Source organism: Saccopteryx bilineata, chromosome 10, assembly GCF_036850765.1.
Source record: "Saccopteryx bilineata isolate mSacBil1 chromosome 10, mSacBil1_pri_phased_curated, whole genome shotgun sequence".
In the NCBI taxonomy this organism is placed as follows: domain Eukaryota; kingdom Metazoa; phylum Chordata; class Mammalia; order Chiroptera; family Emballonuridae; genus Saccopteryx; species Saccopteryx bilineata.
In genome coordinates this window covers 68803551-68820300 of record NC_089499.1, presented here as the reverse complement: position 1 = coordinate 68820300, position 16750 = coordinate 68803551, and the positions used below count along the sequence as shown (strand labels likewise).

Genomic DNA, 16750 nt, shown 5'->3' with positions numbered 1-16750 from the left:
GAGATAATAAAAATCAGAGCAGAAATAAATGAATTAGAGAACAGAAAAACTATAGAAAAAATTAATAGAACAAGGAGCTGGTTCTTTGAAAAGATCAACAAAATTGACAAACCCTTGGTAAGACTTACCAAGGAAAAAAGAGAAAGAACTCATATAAACAAAATCCATAATGAAAGAGGAGAAATCACCACAGACACCGTAGATATACAAAGAATTATTGTAGAATACGATGAAAAACTTTATGCCACTAAATTCAACAACCTAGAAGAAATGGATAAATTCCTAGAACAATACAACCTTCCTAGACTGAGTCAAGAAGAAGCAAAAGCCTAAACAGACCTATCAGTAGAGAAGAAATAGAAAAAACCATTAAAAACCTCCCCAAAAATAAAAGTCTAGGCCCTGACGGCTATACCAGCGAATTTTATCAAACATTCAAAGAAGACTTGGTTCCTATTCTACTCAAAGTCTTCCAAAAAATTGAAGAAGAAGCAATACTTCCAAACACATTTTATGAGGCCAACATAAGCCTCATACCAAAACCTGGCAAGGATGGCACAAAGAAAGAAAACTACAGACCAATATCTCTAATGAATACAGATGCTAAAATACTAAACAAAATACTAGCAAATCGAATACAACAACATATTAAAAAAATAATACATCATGATCAAGTGGGATTCATCCCAGAATCTCAAGGATGGTTCAACATACGTAAAACGGTTAATGTAATACACCATATCAACAAAACAAAGAACAAAAACCACATGATCTTATCAATAGACGCAGAAAGGCTTTCGATAAAATACAACACAATTTTATGTTTAAGACTCTCAACAAAATGGGTATAGGAGGAAAATATCTCAACATGATAAAGGCCATATATGATAAACCATCAGCTAACATCATATTAAATGGCACTAAACTGAAGGCTTTCCCCCTTAAATCAGGAACAAGACAGGGTTGTCCACTCTCTCCACTCTTATTTAATGTGGTACTAGAGGTTCTAGCCAGAGCAATCAGACAAGACAAAGAAATAAAAGGCATCCATATCGAAAAAGAAGAAGTAAAGGTATCACTTTTTGCAGATGATATGATCCTATACATCGAAAACCCCAAAGAATCCACTAAAAGACTACTAGAAACAATAAGCCAATACAGTAAGGTCACAGGATACAAAATTAACATACAGAAGTCAATAGCCTTTCTATATGCCAACAATGAAACAACTGAGAAGGAACTCAAAAGAATAATCCCCTTCACGATTGCAACAAAAAAAATTAAATACTTAGGAATAAACATAACAAAGAATGTAAAGGACTTATATAATGAAAACTATAAACCATTGTTAAGGGAAATCGAAAAAGATATAATGAGATGGAAGAATATACCTTGTTCTTGGCTAGGAAGAATAAATATAATCAAGATGGCTATATTACCCAAAGCAATATACAAATTTAATGCAATTCCCATCAAACTTCCAATGACATTTTTTAAAGAAATAGAGCAAAAAATCATCAGATTTATATGGAACTATAAAAAACCCCGAATAGCCAAAGCAGTCCTAAAGAAAAAGAATGAAGCTGGGGGCATAACAATACCTGACTTCAAACTCTATTATAGGGCCACGACAATCAAAACAGCATGGTATTGGCAGAAAAATAGACACTCAGACCAATGGAACAGAATAGAAAGTCCAGAAATAAAACCACATATATATAGTCAAATAATTTTTGATAAAGGGGCCAACAACACACAATGGAGAAAAGAAAGCCTCTTCAATAAATGGTGCTGGGAAAACTGGAAAGCCACATGCAAAAGAATGAAACTGGACTACAGTCTCTCCCCCTGTACAAAAATTAACTCAAAATGGATCAAAGATCTAAACATAAGACTTGAAACAATTAAGTACATAGAAGAAGACATAGGTACTCAACTCATGGACCTGGGTTTTAAAGAGCATTTTATGAATTTGACTCCAATGGCAAGAGAAGTGAAGGCAAAAATTAATGAATGGGACTACATCAGACTAAGAAATTTTTGCTCAGCAAGAGAAACTGATAACAAAATAAACAGAAAGCCAACTAAATGGAAAATGATATTTTCAAACAACAGCTCAGATAAGAGCCTAATATCCAAAATATACAAAGAACTCATAAAACTCAACAACAAACAAACAAACAATCCAATAAAAAAATGGGAAGAGGATATGAATAGACACTTCTCCCAGGAAGAAATACAAATGGCCAACAGATATATGAAAAGATGCTCATCTTCTTTAGCTATTAGAGAAATGCAAATCAAAACGGCAATGAGATACCACCTCACACCTGTTCGATTAGCTGTTATTAGCAAGTCAGGTAATAGCAAATGTTGGAGAGGCTGTGGAGAAAAAGGAACCCTCATACACTGTTGGTGGGAATGTAAAGTAGTACAACCATTATGGAGGAAAGTATGGTGGTTCCTCAAAAAACTGAAAATAGAACTACCTTATGACCCAGCAATCCCTCTACTGGGTATATATCCCCAAAACTCAGAAACATTGATACGTAAAGACACATGCAGCCCCATGTTTATTGCAGCATTGTTCACAGTGGCCAGGACATGGAAATAACCAAAAAGCCCATCAGTAGATGACTGGATAAAGAAGATGTGGCACATATACACTATGGAATACTACTCAGCCATAAGAAATGATGACATCGGAACATTTACAGCAAAATGGTGGGATCTTGATAACATGATACGAAGCGAAATAAGTAAATCAGAAAAAAACAGGAACTGTATTATTCCATAGGTAGGTGGGACATAATAGTGAAACTAAGAGACATTGATAAGAGTGTGGTGGTTACGGGGGGGAGGGGGGAATGGGAGAGGGATAGGGGGTGGGGAGGGGCACAAAGATAACAAGATAGAAGGTGACAGAGGACAATCTGACTTTGGGTGGTGGGTATGCAACATAATTGAACGACAAGATAACCTGGACTTGTTATCTTTGAATATATGTATCCTGATTTATTGATGTCACCCCATTAAAAAAATAAAATTATAAAAAAAAAATGAAAAGATAACCTTCTGAATGGGAGAACATATTCACTGCTATATCTGATAAGGGATTAATATGCAAAATTTATTCAGAACTTATAAAACCCAACACCAAAAAAATCCAAAAACAATCCAATTAAAAAATAGGCAAAGGGGCCCTGGCCAGCTAGCTCAGTGGTAGAGCATTGGCCTGGCGTGTGGAAGTCCCAGGTTCAATTCATGGCCAGGGCATACAGGAGAGGTGCCCATCTGCTTCTCCACCCTTCCCCCCTCCTTCCTCTCTGTCTCTGTTTTCCCCTTCCACAGCCAAGGCTCCACTGGACCAAAGTTGGCCCAGGTGCTGAGGATGGCTTCGTGGCCCCTGCCTCAGGTGCTAGAATGACTTCGGTTGCAACAGAGCTATGCCCTAGACAGGCAGAGCATTGCCCCCTGGTGGGCATGCTGGGTGGATCCTGGTTGGGTGCATGTGGGAGTCTGTCTCTCTGCCTCCCTGCTTCTCACTAAGAAAAACAAAAGTAAAAATAAAAAAAATAGGCATAAGACCTGAATAAACACTTCCCCAAGAAGACATACAGATAGCCAATAGACATAAGAAAAGATGCTCAACATCACTAATCATCAGGGAATTGCAAATTAAAACTATAAGGAGGCATCACCTCATACCTGTCAGAATGGCTATCATTAATAAATCAATAAACAACAAGTGTCATCAAGAGTGTGGAGAAAAGAGAACCCTCATGCTCTGTTGGTGGGAATGCATATTTGTGCAGCCACTGTGGAAAACAGTATGAGTTACCTCAAAAAATTAAAAATGGAACTTCCTTTTGACCCAGCAATTCAACTTCTGGGAATATAATATCCTAAGAATCCTGAAACACTAGTTTGAAGGAATATATGCACCTCTATGTTCGTTGCAGTGTTATCTACAATAGCCAAGATCTGAAAAGAATCCAAGTGCCCACCAGTAGATGAGTGGATAAAAAGCTTTAGTACATTTATAGAATGGAATACTATATAGCCATAAAAAAGAAGGAAATTTTACCTTTTGCAACAACATGAATGGACCAGGGAGCATTATACTGAGTTAAATAAGCCAGACAAAGCAAGTCAAGTACCATATGATTTCACTCATATGAGAAATCTAATGAACAAAATGGTTTTTGAACAAGCAAAAAAGAGACATACTCAGTCCTGGCTGGTGGCACAATGGATAGAGCATCAGCCTGGCATATGGACGTCCCAGGTTCAACTCCCGGTCAGGGCACACAAGAGAAATGACCATCTGCTTCCCTCCTTCCCTCTCCTCCTTCTCTTCCTCTTCCCCTCCCGCAGCCAGTGGCTCCCTTTGTTCAAGCGTTGGCCCAGGTGCTGAAGATAGCTCAATTAGTCCAAGCGTATCAGACTTGGGTACTAAAAATAGCTCAGTTGATTCGAACATCAGCCCTGGGCTGGGTTGTTGGGTGAATCCCAGTTAGGGCACATGTGGGAGTCTGTCTCATTATATCCCCTCCTCTCACTTGGAAAAGGAAAAAAATAAAAAAGAGACAGACTCACACACAGAGAGCAGGCTGACCACTGTCAAGGTGTGGGGGCAGCTGGGTAACGGGGGTGGAGGTATCGAACATAAAACAACAAAAACATTCCTGGTCATAGACAACAGTGTGGTGATGGCTGGGGTGGTGGGTGGAGGAGAATATGGGGGACAAATGGTGAGGAATGAAGGCTTAACTTGAGTGGTAAACACACAATACAGTGTATAATACTGTTGTGGAATTAGGCACCTGAAACCTGTATAATTTTGTTAACCCTTGTCACCCCAATAAATTGAATTTTTATAAAAGGGAAAAAAATAAAAGAAAAGCCTGGAGAACATCTTTAAAAGACACCTGAAACAACACTCTTTAAGCATCAATTAACCTGCTTTCCTCTGCTGTTTCAAGCTTCCTCTAGTTATCTACCCACAATCAAAAACTCTTGTCAATTACCTTGGTCTGAAATGTGGACTATGCCATTTGAAAGGGTCTCATTAATTGATTGTATCAGCATATAATGAGCTTTAAAAGGCCTACCTTCATGTCCCCGGGGGTGCGAGCTCGAGGCGGACATCTGCGTACAGCAAAACATTAACACAGAGGTCAGAAAGAGCCAGCGCAGCGGCCACACGGACTTCACATAAACTCTCATGCTAGAGAGAAAGGACAGAAAGCCAGTGAGGCAACGACAGTTCAGGGGAGTGAGCTAAGAGCCAATCAAACCTCCTCTACACCGTGCATTAACTCAACTTGCAACACCTTTTATAATAAAGAGTACTCCAAGTTAGCAAAATTCTTTGGTAACAAGTCTATGAGTCCCCATGGTGTAGCTTGAGTTGCCCTGATAGAAAAAAAAGGGGTTATATACTATTTTATATCATGGAATTTAAAAGCTATACACTGAGAGTCAAATTCAAATAGACAGGTTTCTGAAAAAAACTACAGAAAATTTCACACCCAGCTCAAGAGCTTTCTCTTGGTTTCTCTGACTATTACTGAATCTTAGAAAACTGGCCTCATGGCTTATTAATTGAATCTCAGAATTTGGTGGAATTATGGGCAAATACAGGTAAACATAAAATAAACCTCATATGGACATCAAGGATGAATGGATAAAGAAGGTAGTCTTGCTATTTGCAACAATTTGGATGAACCTTGATGACATTATGCTAAGAGGACAAGTCAAACAGATAAAGAGAAGTACTCTGTGATATCACTTATATGAGAAACCTAAAAAAGAGAAACCCACAGAAATAGAGAGTAGATGGGTGGTTACAGGAGTTGGGGGATAGGAAAAATGGGGAGAGGTGCAAATTAAAATTCAAGTTATAACATGAACAAGTCTGGGGATCTAATATACAGCATGATGATTATAGCTAATGGTACTTTATCATATACTTAAATATGTTGTCAAAACAGTACATCTTCAGTGTTCTCACCACAAATAAAAAAAAAAGGTAATTATGGGATGGGAAGAAGGAGGTGGCTAATGCCAATGGGGTCATCATTTTGCAATTCATAGTTATCAAATCAACACATTGTCTACCTTAAATATATACAATGTTAGATGACAAGTATATCTCAATAAACCTGACAAAATAAATAAATAACTTACAGTATCAAAACAGTTGTTCAAAGACAATTCAGTTCACAAAGGTGATTGTATGGTCTATTCTAAAACAAACCCCCAAAATAAACACTGGATAAAGAAAAATATCAAGAATGCATTCTCCCCCCCCCCTTTTTTTTAAGTGAGAGGAGGGGAGGCAGAGATAGAAGCTGGCATGCACCCGGACCGGGATCCACCTGGCAAAGCCCACAAGGGGCAATGCTCTGCCCAGCTGGGGCCGTTGCACCATTGCTCAGCAACTGAGCCATTTCTTTTTTAGCATCTGAGGGGGAGACCATGGAGCCATCCTCAGTGCTGGAGGCCAACTCACTTAAGCTAATAAAGCCATGGCTGAGTGAGAGGAAGAGAGAGAGAGAGAGAGAGAGAGAGAGAAGGGGGAAGGGTAGGGAAGCAGTTCTCCTGTGTGCCCTATCCGGGAATCGAACCTGGGACATCCACAAGCTGGGCCAATGCTCTACCACTGAGACAACTGGCTAGGGCCCCCCTAATTTTTTTCCCTTTTTTATATTATAGAAAAATTAGGTAGAACTTGATTAACTTTTTTGTTTGCTCTATTTTTTTTATTAACTTTTTCAAGCAATAGTCAGGGTGCTTGGCATTTGAAACTCCAGTGACACTAGGTTCTTCCTGGCACGTGTCTCATGGTGTCTGCAATAATATGCCCCACACAGGGAACCATGAAACCCCCTTTTTATACACAAGATGTATAAATTCAACTAAGACATGGCCCATGGGGTTGTATTCATGCTCAGGTATCATTTGAGGCAAAGCTCCTGAGGAAGTTCTGGAAGGAAGGATGGGTCTGAGAACCACACTGCCAGCCCAGCAAAGCCTCAATCAGTACCCTGATTCTGTGTGGAGGGAGGCACAGCCTTGGGGACCTGGGGCCCATAACACACTCCTCAGGGACCTGGCGTCACTTCACACTCCTCCAGAAGTCAACTCTGCCACCATCTCTCTCTCTCTCTCTCTCTCTCTGCCTCACAACTTAGTCAAATAGATCTTATTGAAAAAAGTAGGGTAGTTCCTCAAAATATTAAGAATAGAACTACCAGCCCTGGCCAGTTGGCTCAGTGGTAGAGCATCAGCCTGGCGTATTTAAGTCCCAGGTTTGATTCCCGGCCAGGGCACACAGGAGAAGTGCCCATCTGCTTCTCCACCCTTCCTACTCTCATTTCTCTCTATCACTCTCTTCCCCTCCCACAGCCAAGGCTTCAATGGAGCAAAGTTGGCTCGGGCACTGGGGATGGCTCCATGGCCTCCGCTTCAGGCACTAGAATGGCTCCAGTTGCAACAAAACGTCTCAGGTGGGCAGAACATCGTCCCCTTGTGGGCTTGCTTGGTGGATCCCAGTCGAGAGCATGTGGGAGTCTGTCTCTGTCTCTCTGCCTCCCGGCTCCTCACTTCAGAAAAATACACACACAAAAAAAAATAGAACTTCCATCTGACTCAGAAATCCCTCTACTGGGTATCTAACCCAAAGAACTCAAAAACATTGGTACATAAAGACACATGAACATCCCCACGTTCATTGCAGCATTATTCACAGTGGCTAAGACATGGAGACGACCAAAGTGTCCCTCGATAGAGGATTGGATAAAGATATGATACGTATATACAATGGGATACTACTCAGCCATAAGAAATGATGACATATTGCCATTTACAACACCATGGATGGACCTCAAGAACATTATACTGAGTGAAATAAGTAAATCAGAAAAAGCTAAGAACTATATGATTTCACGAACAGGTGGGATATAGATAACTCATGGACATAGATAAAAGTGAAATGGTTCCCAGGGGGAGGAGAATGTGGGGGAGGGGTGTGGGGAAGGGAATAAAGAGGAACAAATAGAAGGTGACAGAAAGTGATTTGACTTTGGGTGATGAGTACACAACATAATCAACAGTCAAATGCTACAGAAATGTTTATCTGAAACCTATGTACTCTTTTTGATCAATTTCACCCTGTTAAATTTAATTCTCTAAATAAGTTTTTTTTTTAAAGAAAAGGTGTCATATTGCTGACTGATTTGCGACTCAGTCCCCTGTTGAAGCAGCCAGACACAACAAGGTTATAAGATCATCTTTGAAGAACTAAGTATTAAAAAGCCACAAACACTGGCTTCTTTCCACCCCTGCCATGGAAACCAGAGCCTCCAAACTGACGGGACCCAGCCTCAGCCTTGACCGTCTATCTGCACTAGCTCTAGAATCTCAAAGCACATCTCCTGCCTCCCCACCTCAGCACACGGAGGCAGAGACCCTGGGAGCAGTTCAAAAGGCAAAAAAGAAAATCTGGGCTCATGTGAGCTTGAGGTGGTATTATTTAATTACATTGTCAATTTAGGAAACTGGTTTTTAATTTATTATTAAGTAGGAAATGCATGGAGATTCAAAACTCCATATTGAATTTTTGAATGAAGTACTCGTTCCCACCTGCAATGTTTTAAAATTCCAGTTGTTAACCCCAATATCAGTTATTGATCTACAAGGCTTATCTCCCTTCCCTAAGGATCAAAAACTCAAATAGCTCCAAGGAAGGGGTAGGCGGCTGCAGGGCGAGGGCCCTGGCCTGCGCCAGGGATTGGAGGCTGTCAGGCGCTGCCCTGCCCGCACCCGGGAGTGCAGGGATGCAGCCAGCAGTTTCCAAGAGAAGCTGGATCCTCATGCAGTCTGTACATTCCATATGTTGGCAACTAATTTCATCTGCTTTCTTTTTACAACAGTACAAAACAAACAAAACACATGTGCAAGCAGGATCAGGCACTCTGGCTTCCCATAGCAAGTAGTGGTCCAAACCAGGAAAATTGCAAAAAGTCAGATAAACAGAATAGCTTGCTATTGCTGTGTAACAAACTGCCAAATTCAGCAGTTTAAAACAACATAAATATATTACCTCAAGATTTTCATAAGTCAGAAGTCTGGCTTGTTCTAACTGGGTCCTCTGCTCTTGAAGTCCCTGGGCTAAAAGCAGGTGTCACCTGGGTGTGTCCTCATCCAGAAGCTCACCTGGTGAAGGACTGCTACTGAACCCCAATCAGTAGCAGTCTCCATTTCTTGGGGTCTCTGTGATGGAGGTCTCTGTTCTTGCTGTCAGCTGGGAACTGTGCTCAACTACATTCAGATTCAACCATGTGCCCCGCCCCCAAGCCTCTTCAGTCTGACCTTCCTCTTCCCTGAGGAGGCCCAGTCCCTGGCTAGGGCTCACCTAATTTTGTCAGTCCTGCCCAGGACAACCTCCCTTTGATTAACTCACCATCAGTTTATTTGGGACCTTAATTACGTTTACAAAATCCCTTCATCTTCATCATAATCTAAACACAGGAGTGAGCCCCATCACAGTCACAACCACAGCATACAAATTCTGTGGCCCTTTTGGCGTTCTCCCAAAAATAAGGAAAGAATCCATGCACAGAAGTTTATCTATATATTTGGTTTACAACATTTCAATTGGGGATTCAACCTATAGAGCTGGCCTCAGCATGTATAGGTGCAGGTTAATCTCCTCATCTACGTTACTGAAACAAACTCTGAGGAACAGAGACTCGAAGGCACAGAGCCCTCCCTGGCTCTTCTTTCCTGCAGTCATCATCCCCCGTGGGCCCTGAGAGACCTCTGGACCAGCTTTTCCCTGCCCAGCCCAGGTGTGCACATTCATTCTTTGAGATATGAGCAACACTTCTCAGAACCTCAAGATAGATTGTTCTCTCCAACACTGGTGGCACAATGGATAGAGCGCTGGCCTGGCATATGGATGTCCCAGGTTTGATTCCCGGTCAGGGCACACAAGAGAAGTGACCACCTGCTTCCCTTCCCTCCCTCTCTTTCTTTCCCTCTTCCCCTCCCGCATCCAGTGGCTCAATTGGTTCTTGTTCTCGGTTCAATTTATAGATGCCCAAGTCTCCTATTGGTTTAAATCTTCCATGGCCACTGAGTATCATTAAACACTTCTTGTATCGTGGGATGGCTCCCCTGCCTCTAACCACAATATTACAATCATTTTAGAATCTACAAATTCAGATTAGGGCTTTCAGTTTAGCTATGTTCTCTACCACACAACCTACAGGTGAAATTCAGTTTCTATCTGTTTATCAGTCCCTGTATCACCTAAACTTGTCTGGATGGGTTTTACCACATATGGAAGTTTTTTGAGATTCACTGAGTCCCAAAGGCTGGATTCCCCAGGAAGCCAACTTGAGATGGAAATTGGTGAACAGGAGGTTAATTAAGGGGTATTCTTGGGATCATCATTTGTAGAAGGAGGGGGAAGGGAGGGAAGGAGTTAGAACAGAGGAGGAAGGGCCTCAGATAAACCATATAGAGAGCTCCAAAGATGAACTGCCTCTTCTCACTGGTCCAAGTTGAGCAAAGAGTCTTTATGGCTCCATGTTGATCAGTCATTGGACACCAGGCATGATGTCTGCAGTATTCTCAACAGTTAAGGGAATAAGTCCTTCATTCCTGAAGGGGAATCCTGGCAGGGCATCAGCGTCCACTTTGCCCATCTTCAACTAGAAGATCCTATGAGGCCCTGGCCAGTTGGCTCAGTGGTAGGGCATCATCCCAGTGTGTGGATGTCCTGGGTTCGATTCCTGGTCAGGGCACACAGGAGAAGTGCCCATCTGCTTCTGCACCCCTCCCCTCTCACCTCTTTCTCTCTCTTTCTCTCCCTCTCTCTTATTTCCTCCTGCAGCCACGGCTTGATTGAATTGAGTTGGCCCCAGGGGCTGAGGGCCAACCTCAGGCACTAAGAAGAGCTCAGTTGCTGTGCAATGCAGCAGTGCCACAGATGGGCAGGGCATCACCCCATAGTGGGCTTGACAACTGGATCCTGGTCAGGGCGCATGCAGAAGTCTGTCTCTCTGCTTCCCTTTCTGTCACTGAATTAAAAGAAAGAAAAGATCCTATGTCATATGCATGATTTACTGTGGGGCCAAAGGGGTCACCCTCAAGAGAAGACCCGTATGCACGGTGAGTACTTCGTAGGGTATATAAATGTTTAATCACTATGTTGTACACCTGAAATTAATGTTGCATGTCAACTGTAATTGAAAAATAAATTATAAAAGAGAGTATGAGAGAGAAAAAGAGAGAGAGATGACCCATCTTCTGAGGTATAAAAAGCCCATGCCATGCTCATGAAAATATCATGGGGCCCTGGCCTGTTAGCTCAGTCAGTGAAGAGCATCATCCAGAAATAAGTGTATGGGTTCAATCCCCAGTCAAAGCACATATGCGAAGCAACCCAGAAATGCATAAGTGGGACAATAAATGCTTCCCTTCTCCTCCCCTCTCACTTCCTTCCTCTCTCTGTCTTTAAAAAAAAAATTAAGCCCTGGCCAGATAGTTCAGTGGGTTAAAGTGTCATCCCATTTTGATTTCCTGGTCAGGGCACATATAAGAGCAGATCAGTGTTCCTGTCTCTCTGTCTTCCTGCCTCTCTCAAAAAACAAAAGAAAAAGAAAGAAAGAAAGAAAGAAAGAAAGAAAGAAAGAAAGAAAGAAAGAAAGAAAGAAAGAAAGAGGAGAGGAGAGGAGAGGAGAGGAGGGGAGGGGAGGGGAGGGGAGGGGAGGGGAGGGGAAGGGAAGGGAAGGGAAGGGAAGGGAAGGGAAGGGAAGGGAAGGGAAGGGAAGGGAAGGGAAGGGAAGGGAAGGGAAGGGAAGGGAAGGGAAGGGAAGGGAAGGGAAGGGAAGGGAAGGGAAGGGAAGGGAAGGGAAGGGAAGGGAGAAAAGAAAAGGAGGAGGAGGAAGGAGGGAGGGAGAGAGGGAGGGAGGGAAGGAGGGAGGGAGGGAGGAGAAAAAGAAAAAAAAAATGTCATGGAAAAAGATTTCAAACAAGAACCCTATTCCAGCCCTGGCTGGTTGGCTCAGCGGTAGAGCATCGGCCTAGCGTGCGGAGGACCCGGGTTCGATTCCCGGCCAGGGCACATAGGAGAAGCGCCCATTTGCTTCTCCACCCCTCTGCCGCGCCTTCCTCTCTGTCTCTCTCTTCTCCTCCCGCAGCCAAGGCTCCATTGGAGCAAAGATGGCCCGGGCGCTGGGGATGGCTCTGTGGCCTCTGCCCCAGGCGCTAGAGTGGCTCTGGTCGCAACATGGCGACGCCCAGGATGGGCAGAGCATCGCCCCCTGGTGGGCAGAGCGTCGCCCCATGGTGGGCGTGCTGGGTGGATCCCGGTCGGGCGCATGCGGGAGTCTGTCTGACTGTCTCTCCCTGTTTCCAGCTTCAGAAAAATGCAAAAAAAAAAAGAACCCTATTCCAGCCAGAGGCAGATTAAGGCTGGTTGAGGCCCCAGGCACAGAAGAAAATATTGGGCCCCTTAAAAAATAGAGATGGAAAATAAAAATACATGTTAACCATATTTTTAAATAAAAATATTATGTACTATTAATGTTAAAATTGCACATATGAAACCAAACTTGGTTTCATTAGAAAAAAATGTAAAGTTGGGGTTTTGTGGGGTCCTTCAGAAGTGAGGGCCCAGAGTGCATGCCCAGTACGCTCACTGTTAAATGCACCTCTGATCCAGCCTGGGCCTGTTTTGCCCTCAGACCCATTTTCTCCCCTCACCTGGGGTGCCTTCTAAACCAGCTGGCTCCTGGTTGGGTTTGACCAATAGGAGAAGCTGACTGGACCCTGAGGATAGAAGGGACAGGCCAAGATTTCCTCTTCACTTTCCCTGCCTTGGGCAGGACCCACAGAGTAGACCGTTTATTTTCCATGGTGTCAGTTCCTACTGACGTTCCTTCCCCCAGGTGCTGGCAAACACTACTTCCCTCCCTGCCCCCCCAGCCCCCCTGGGATCTGCCACCTGCTGTAGCTAAGGTCTGCACTGGCCCCGTACCCGCAGACTGACCTCTCTGACTCTCCCATCACATGTGTGACAGTTCCCTGAGTTCAGTTCCCTCTGTCCCACATCATCAGAATGATCTGTCTTCCCAGCTGCATCCTAACAACAAACTGCAAATTAAAAGTGTCAAGGGCAGCCCTGGCCGGACAGCTCAGTTGGCTTGAGCCTCGTCCTGAAGCACAGAGGTTGCAGGTTCAATCCCAGTCAGGGCACATACAGGAACAGATCAATGTTCTTCTCTCTCTCTCTCTCTCTCTCTCTCTCTCTCTCTCTCTCGCTCTCTCTCTCTCTTTCACTCTACCTTCCTCTCTCTCTCAAATCAATTTTTAAAAATGTTTTAAAAAGTTTCAAGGACAACTATTCCAGTCTCAGGTGAAGATCCCTAATCCACCTTTTTACATGGACGATTCTGTGTATCAAGTTCCTAGTGAATAGCAACAAGATCCCAGGGCCTAAAATAAGTATTTACTTAATAAAATCTATGATTCCCTGAAGAAATGCTTGGGAATGAGAGGCCACTATTCAGCAATAATTCTTTAAATCATTCAATAATCCAGACCCTCCAGTAGAAGGATTTCTGACCTCCCATGTCCACTATAACACTTCAACTTCTATTTCCTCCAAATGTAAGACAAAACTGGTTTATATTAAAAATCTCCCCTTTGGCCCTGGTCGGTCGGCTCAGTGGTAGACTGTCAGCCTGTTATGCGGAAGACCTGGGTTTGATTCCCAGTCAGGGCACACAGGTGAAGCACCCATCTGCTTCTCCACCCCTCCTCCTATCCTTTCTATCTCTCTCTTCCCCTCCTGCAGCCAAGAAAGACTCCATTGAAGCAGAGTTGGCCCGGGTGCTGAGGATGGCTCCATGGCCTCTGCCTCAGGCGCTAGAATGTCTCCGGTTGCAGCAGAGCAACACCCCAAGTAGGCCAAGTATCGCCCCATGGTGGGCATACCGGGTGGATCCCTGTCGGGCGCATGCGGGAGTCTGTTTGCTGCCACCCCCCAAGCTCCCACTTCTCACTTCAGAAAAACACCACCAACAAAAGAATAATCTCCCTTTTCACCCTACTGAAGAGCCAAAACATGGCTTTACAAACAGATAATTTTAAATATGAGAACAAAAATTTTGAAAACTATGATTTCCCAAATTCCCAAAACTTAAGTTTAAAAGAAGGCTTCTATAAAGAATCAACTCTAGGATATTGTTTTGCTAACTTCTTAATGCTTCATAAAGATATCATCCCTAGGTATGTGTTAAAATTATTTTATCTTGGATGTTTCATAAGATTTGGTTCCAGTCAAACACAGTTATTCCAGGATGTATTTCAGAGTGACTCCAAATTCCCATTTGTACCTAGGACCAACCATTTCTTCAGTTCCAAAAAATTATCTTAGCTTGAAAGACTGTGTAAAAAAAGACAAACTAGGAAGCCATTAGCATCTTTCATGTTGAAATAATATACATTTCCAGTAGCAAAATAATGTTTTTACATCCACATTTGTGAAGTGTCCTAAAATATGCAGGGGTCGGAGGTGGGAGGTGACGCAGAAATCTGTGCTAATTAACAGCCACATATTATTAGCTAACAAAATACAATTGTATAGGAGGAAGTTCCTTCAACAGCAAGGACAATCAAAATTTGATAGAGGCTCCCAAATCATCATGATGCAAACTTCCACTCTCTCATTTCATGAACCAAGGGGTGAACATGGACTTGGGGGTGTTCCATTCTTGGAGACCTGTAACTTGCCCAAGCTCAAAGGGCAGTGGAAGCCAGCATGAGTATCTGAATTCCTAGCTTCCTATGACAGAAATCCAAAGACAATGCTAAACAACCAGCAAGGATGTTTTTTGAAAAATGTTCATGGTAGGTGGAGGGCAAAAATTGTTCCAAGAGAAAACATCATACCAAAATACCATAATTGACATGCCCCTTTATCGCTCAGACCAAAAAGGCTCTTCTACTCAGCAAAAACATTTTTACAAAAGGGACGCAGAGAGTGAAGTCACGGAAATGGCGCCGTGAGAAGCGCGTCCGACAGCTCTCCCCTAAATCACAACAAATTTATCAACTAGAAACAGAAAAATTTATCCTCGGAGCATTCCGGAGTTCCACACAAACTGAAAGCAAAAGGACTGTTATCACTTGAATCTGAGAGACGAAGGTGTGGAGGAAGCTACCGCAGCGATGCTCATTCAAGCCGCGAGGGAGTGCGCCTGCGGTGAGTCAGCCCATATACTTGGGAACCGCGAGCCGCCGTGAGCGGCTGACGCGAGCCGTCACCGCGAGCCCCCGCGAGCCACCGCGAACCGCCGCCGCGCACGCGCCCGGTCCGGTTGAGCACTGCAAACGTTCCCAGCGGCCCGCACACTGCAAGTGGGGGTCCCCGGCCACCGGTGCCCGGAGCGCCCCATTCGCGCGCGTGCCTTGGGCATTCCACGCGCCCAGGGCACCCTGCTGGCCCGCACACCCAGGGGGCTCCATTATCCTGCGCCTGGTGCGGTCCAGCCGCCAGCGGCGGGGCGAGCGGGAGAGGCTTGGGAGATTCTCTCCATGGGCGGGGCACCTCACCCAGCCATTCAAGCTAACAATCAAGCGTTGGGGGAAGGGCGCGCGCAGGCAGCCTAAAATACATTCGGAAGCACAGCTGTGACCCAATCACTGAAATTAGCTTAACCCATAAAATCTGTGCACCCTCGGTTCTAATTGATAAGATCTCTCTCAGTTCAGCGATCCAAGACAAGAGGCGTGATATTTTTTAGTGCCTCTCGCTAAAGGGGCGGGGGCAACTTCTGATTGATAGAGCCTCCATATTCAGGGATAAACGCTAACAAGGACTTGGCAGATAATAAGGTCTATACTACACTAGTCGTAAGCAGAGACTAGTGCCTCTTCTTCCCTGCAAAAACAGGCTACAAAGTGTGGAAAGCCTGGGTTGAGAGGTCCAACTAAATGATAGGCGCTGAACAGTCACCTTGACAACAATTGACTCCCACCCCCGCCTGATTACACTGGAGGCCCTGACTCTCAGAGCCTTTCCCAAAGCCTTGCACTGAGTGGGGATAGAGTGGGGATTTCCCAGCTCTTTGAGCCTCTTACTCCCCAGGCAGAAGCAGTTGCAGCCTTATAGCTGGATCACCAGGCTGCTAATTCAGAAAGGGGGGACTAGGAGAGAGAATCCAGGAAAGCAAACTCTCTCATCATTGGACCCTGCAAACGCCAACAAGCCTTGACTTCCAGCAAGACTAAAGCCAATTATATGACATTGCCATAGAATCCCATCAACTGCAAATCCCTACCTAAGAGTGACACAGGGGCAGAGCCTGGGGTACAGAGTCACCGACTAGGAAGAGGGAGAGAAAAGAAAAAGGAAGAAGTTAACCTCTCAAAATCAAGAAAAACCCACAGACTTTACAACTTGATCCACTAATTCTTTTGTTGTTGTTGTTGTTTGTTTCTTCTATCTTTTTGCCTTTATTTCCTCCACCTCGGTCCTTCTATTCTCTGCCCATCTTATGCTTCCCCTTTCTTGAACTACACTACCCATGAGTGTTGCATTTTATTTTTCTTCTTCATCCTCACCCTCCTTTAAGGTTATACTCCAAAACACTTAACTCTCACTCTCTCCTCTTTTGTTTTTTTTTGTCTTGCTTTATTTTGTTTTTTTCTCCTCCTATTTTATTTCTTC

General features: G+C 43.8%; 1 protein-coding gene across 1 annotated transcript in view; it reads right to left on the bottom strand.

Annotated features, from left to right (window-relative positions):
- Nucleotides 1-16750, bottom strand: part of TAFA4 (TAFA chemokine like family member 4) — a 304694-nt gene that overhangs the window by 208907 nt on the left and 79037 nt on the right. Inside the window, exon 2 of the mRNA XM_066244832.1 lies at nucleotides 5115-5230. Within this exon, the coding sequence (XP_066100929.1) occupies nucleotides 5115-5229 (115 nt within the window). The 5' untranslated portion in view covers nucleotide 5230. The remainder of the gene's footprint in view (nucleotides 1-5114; nucleotides 5231-16750) is intronic.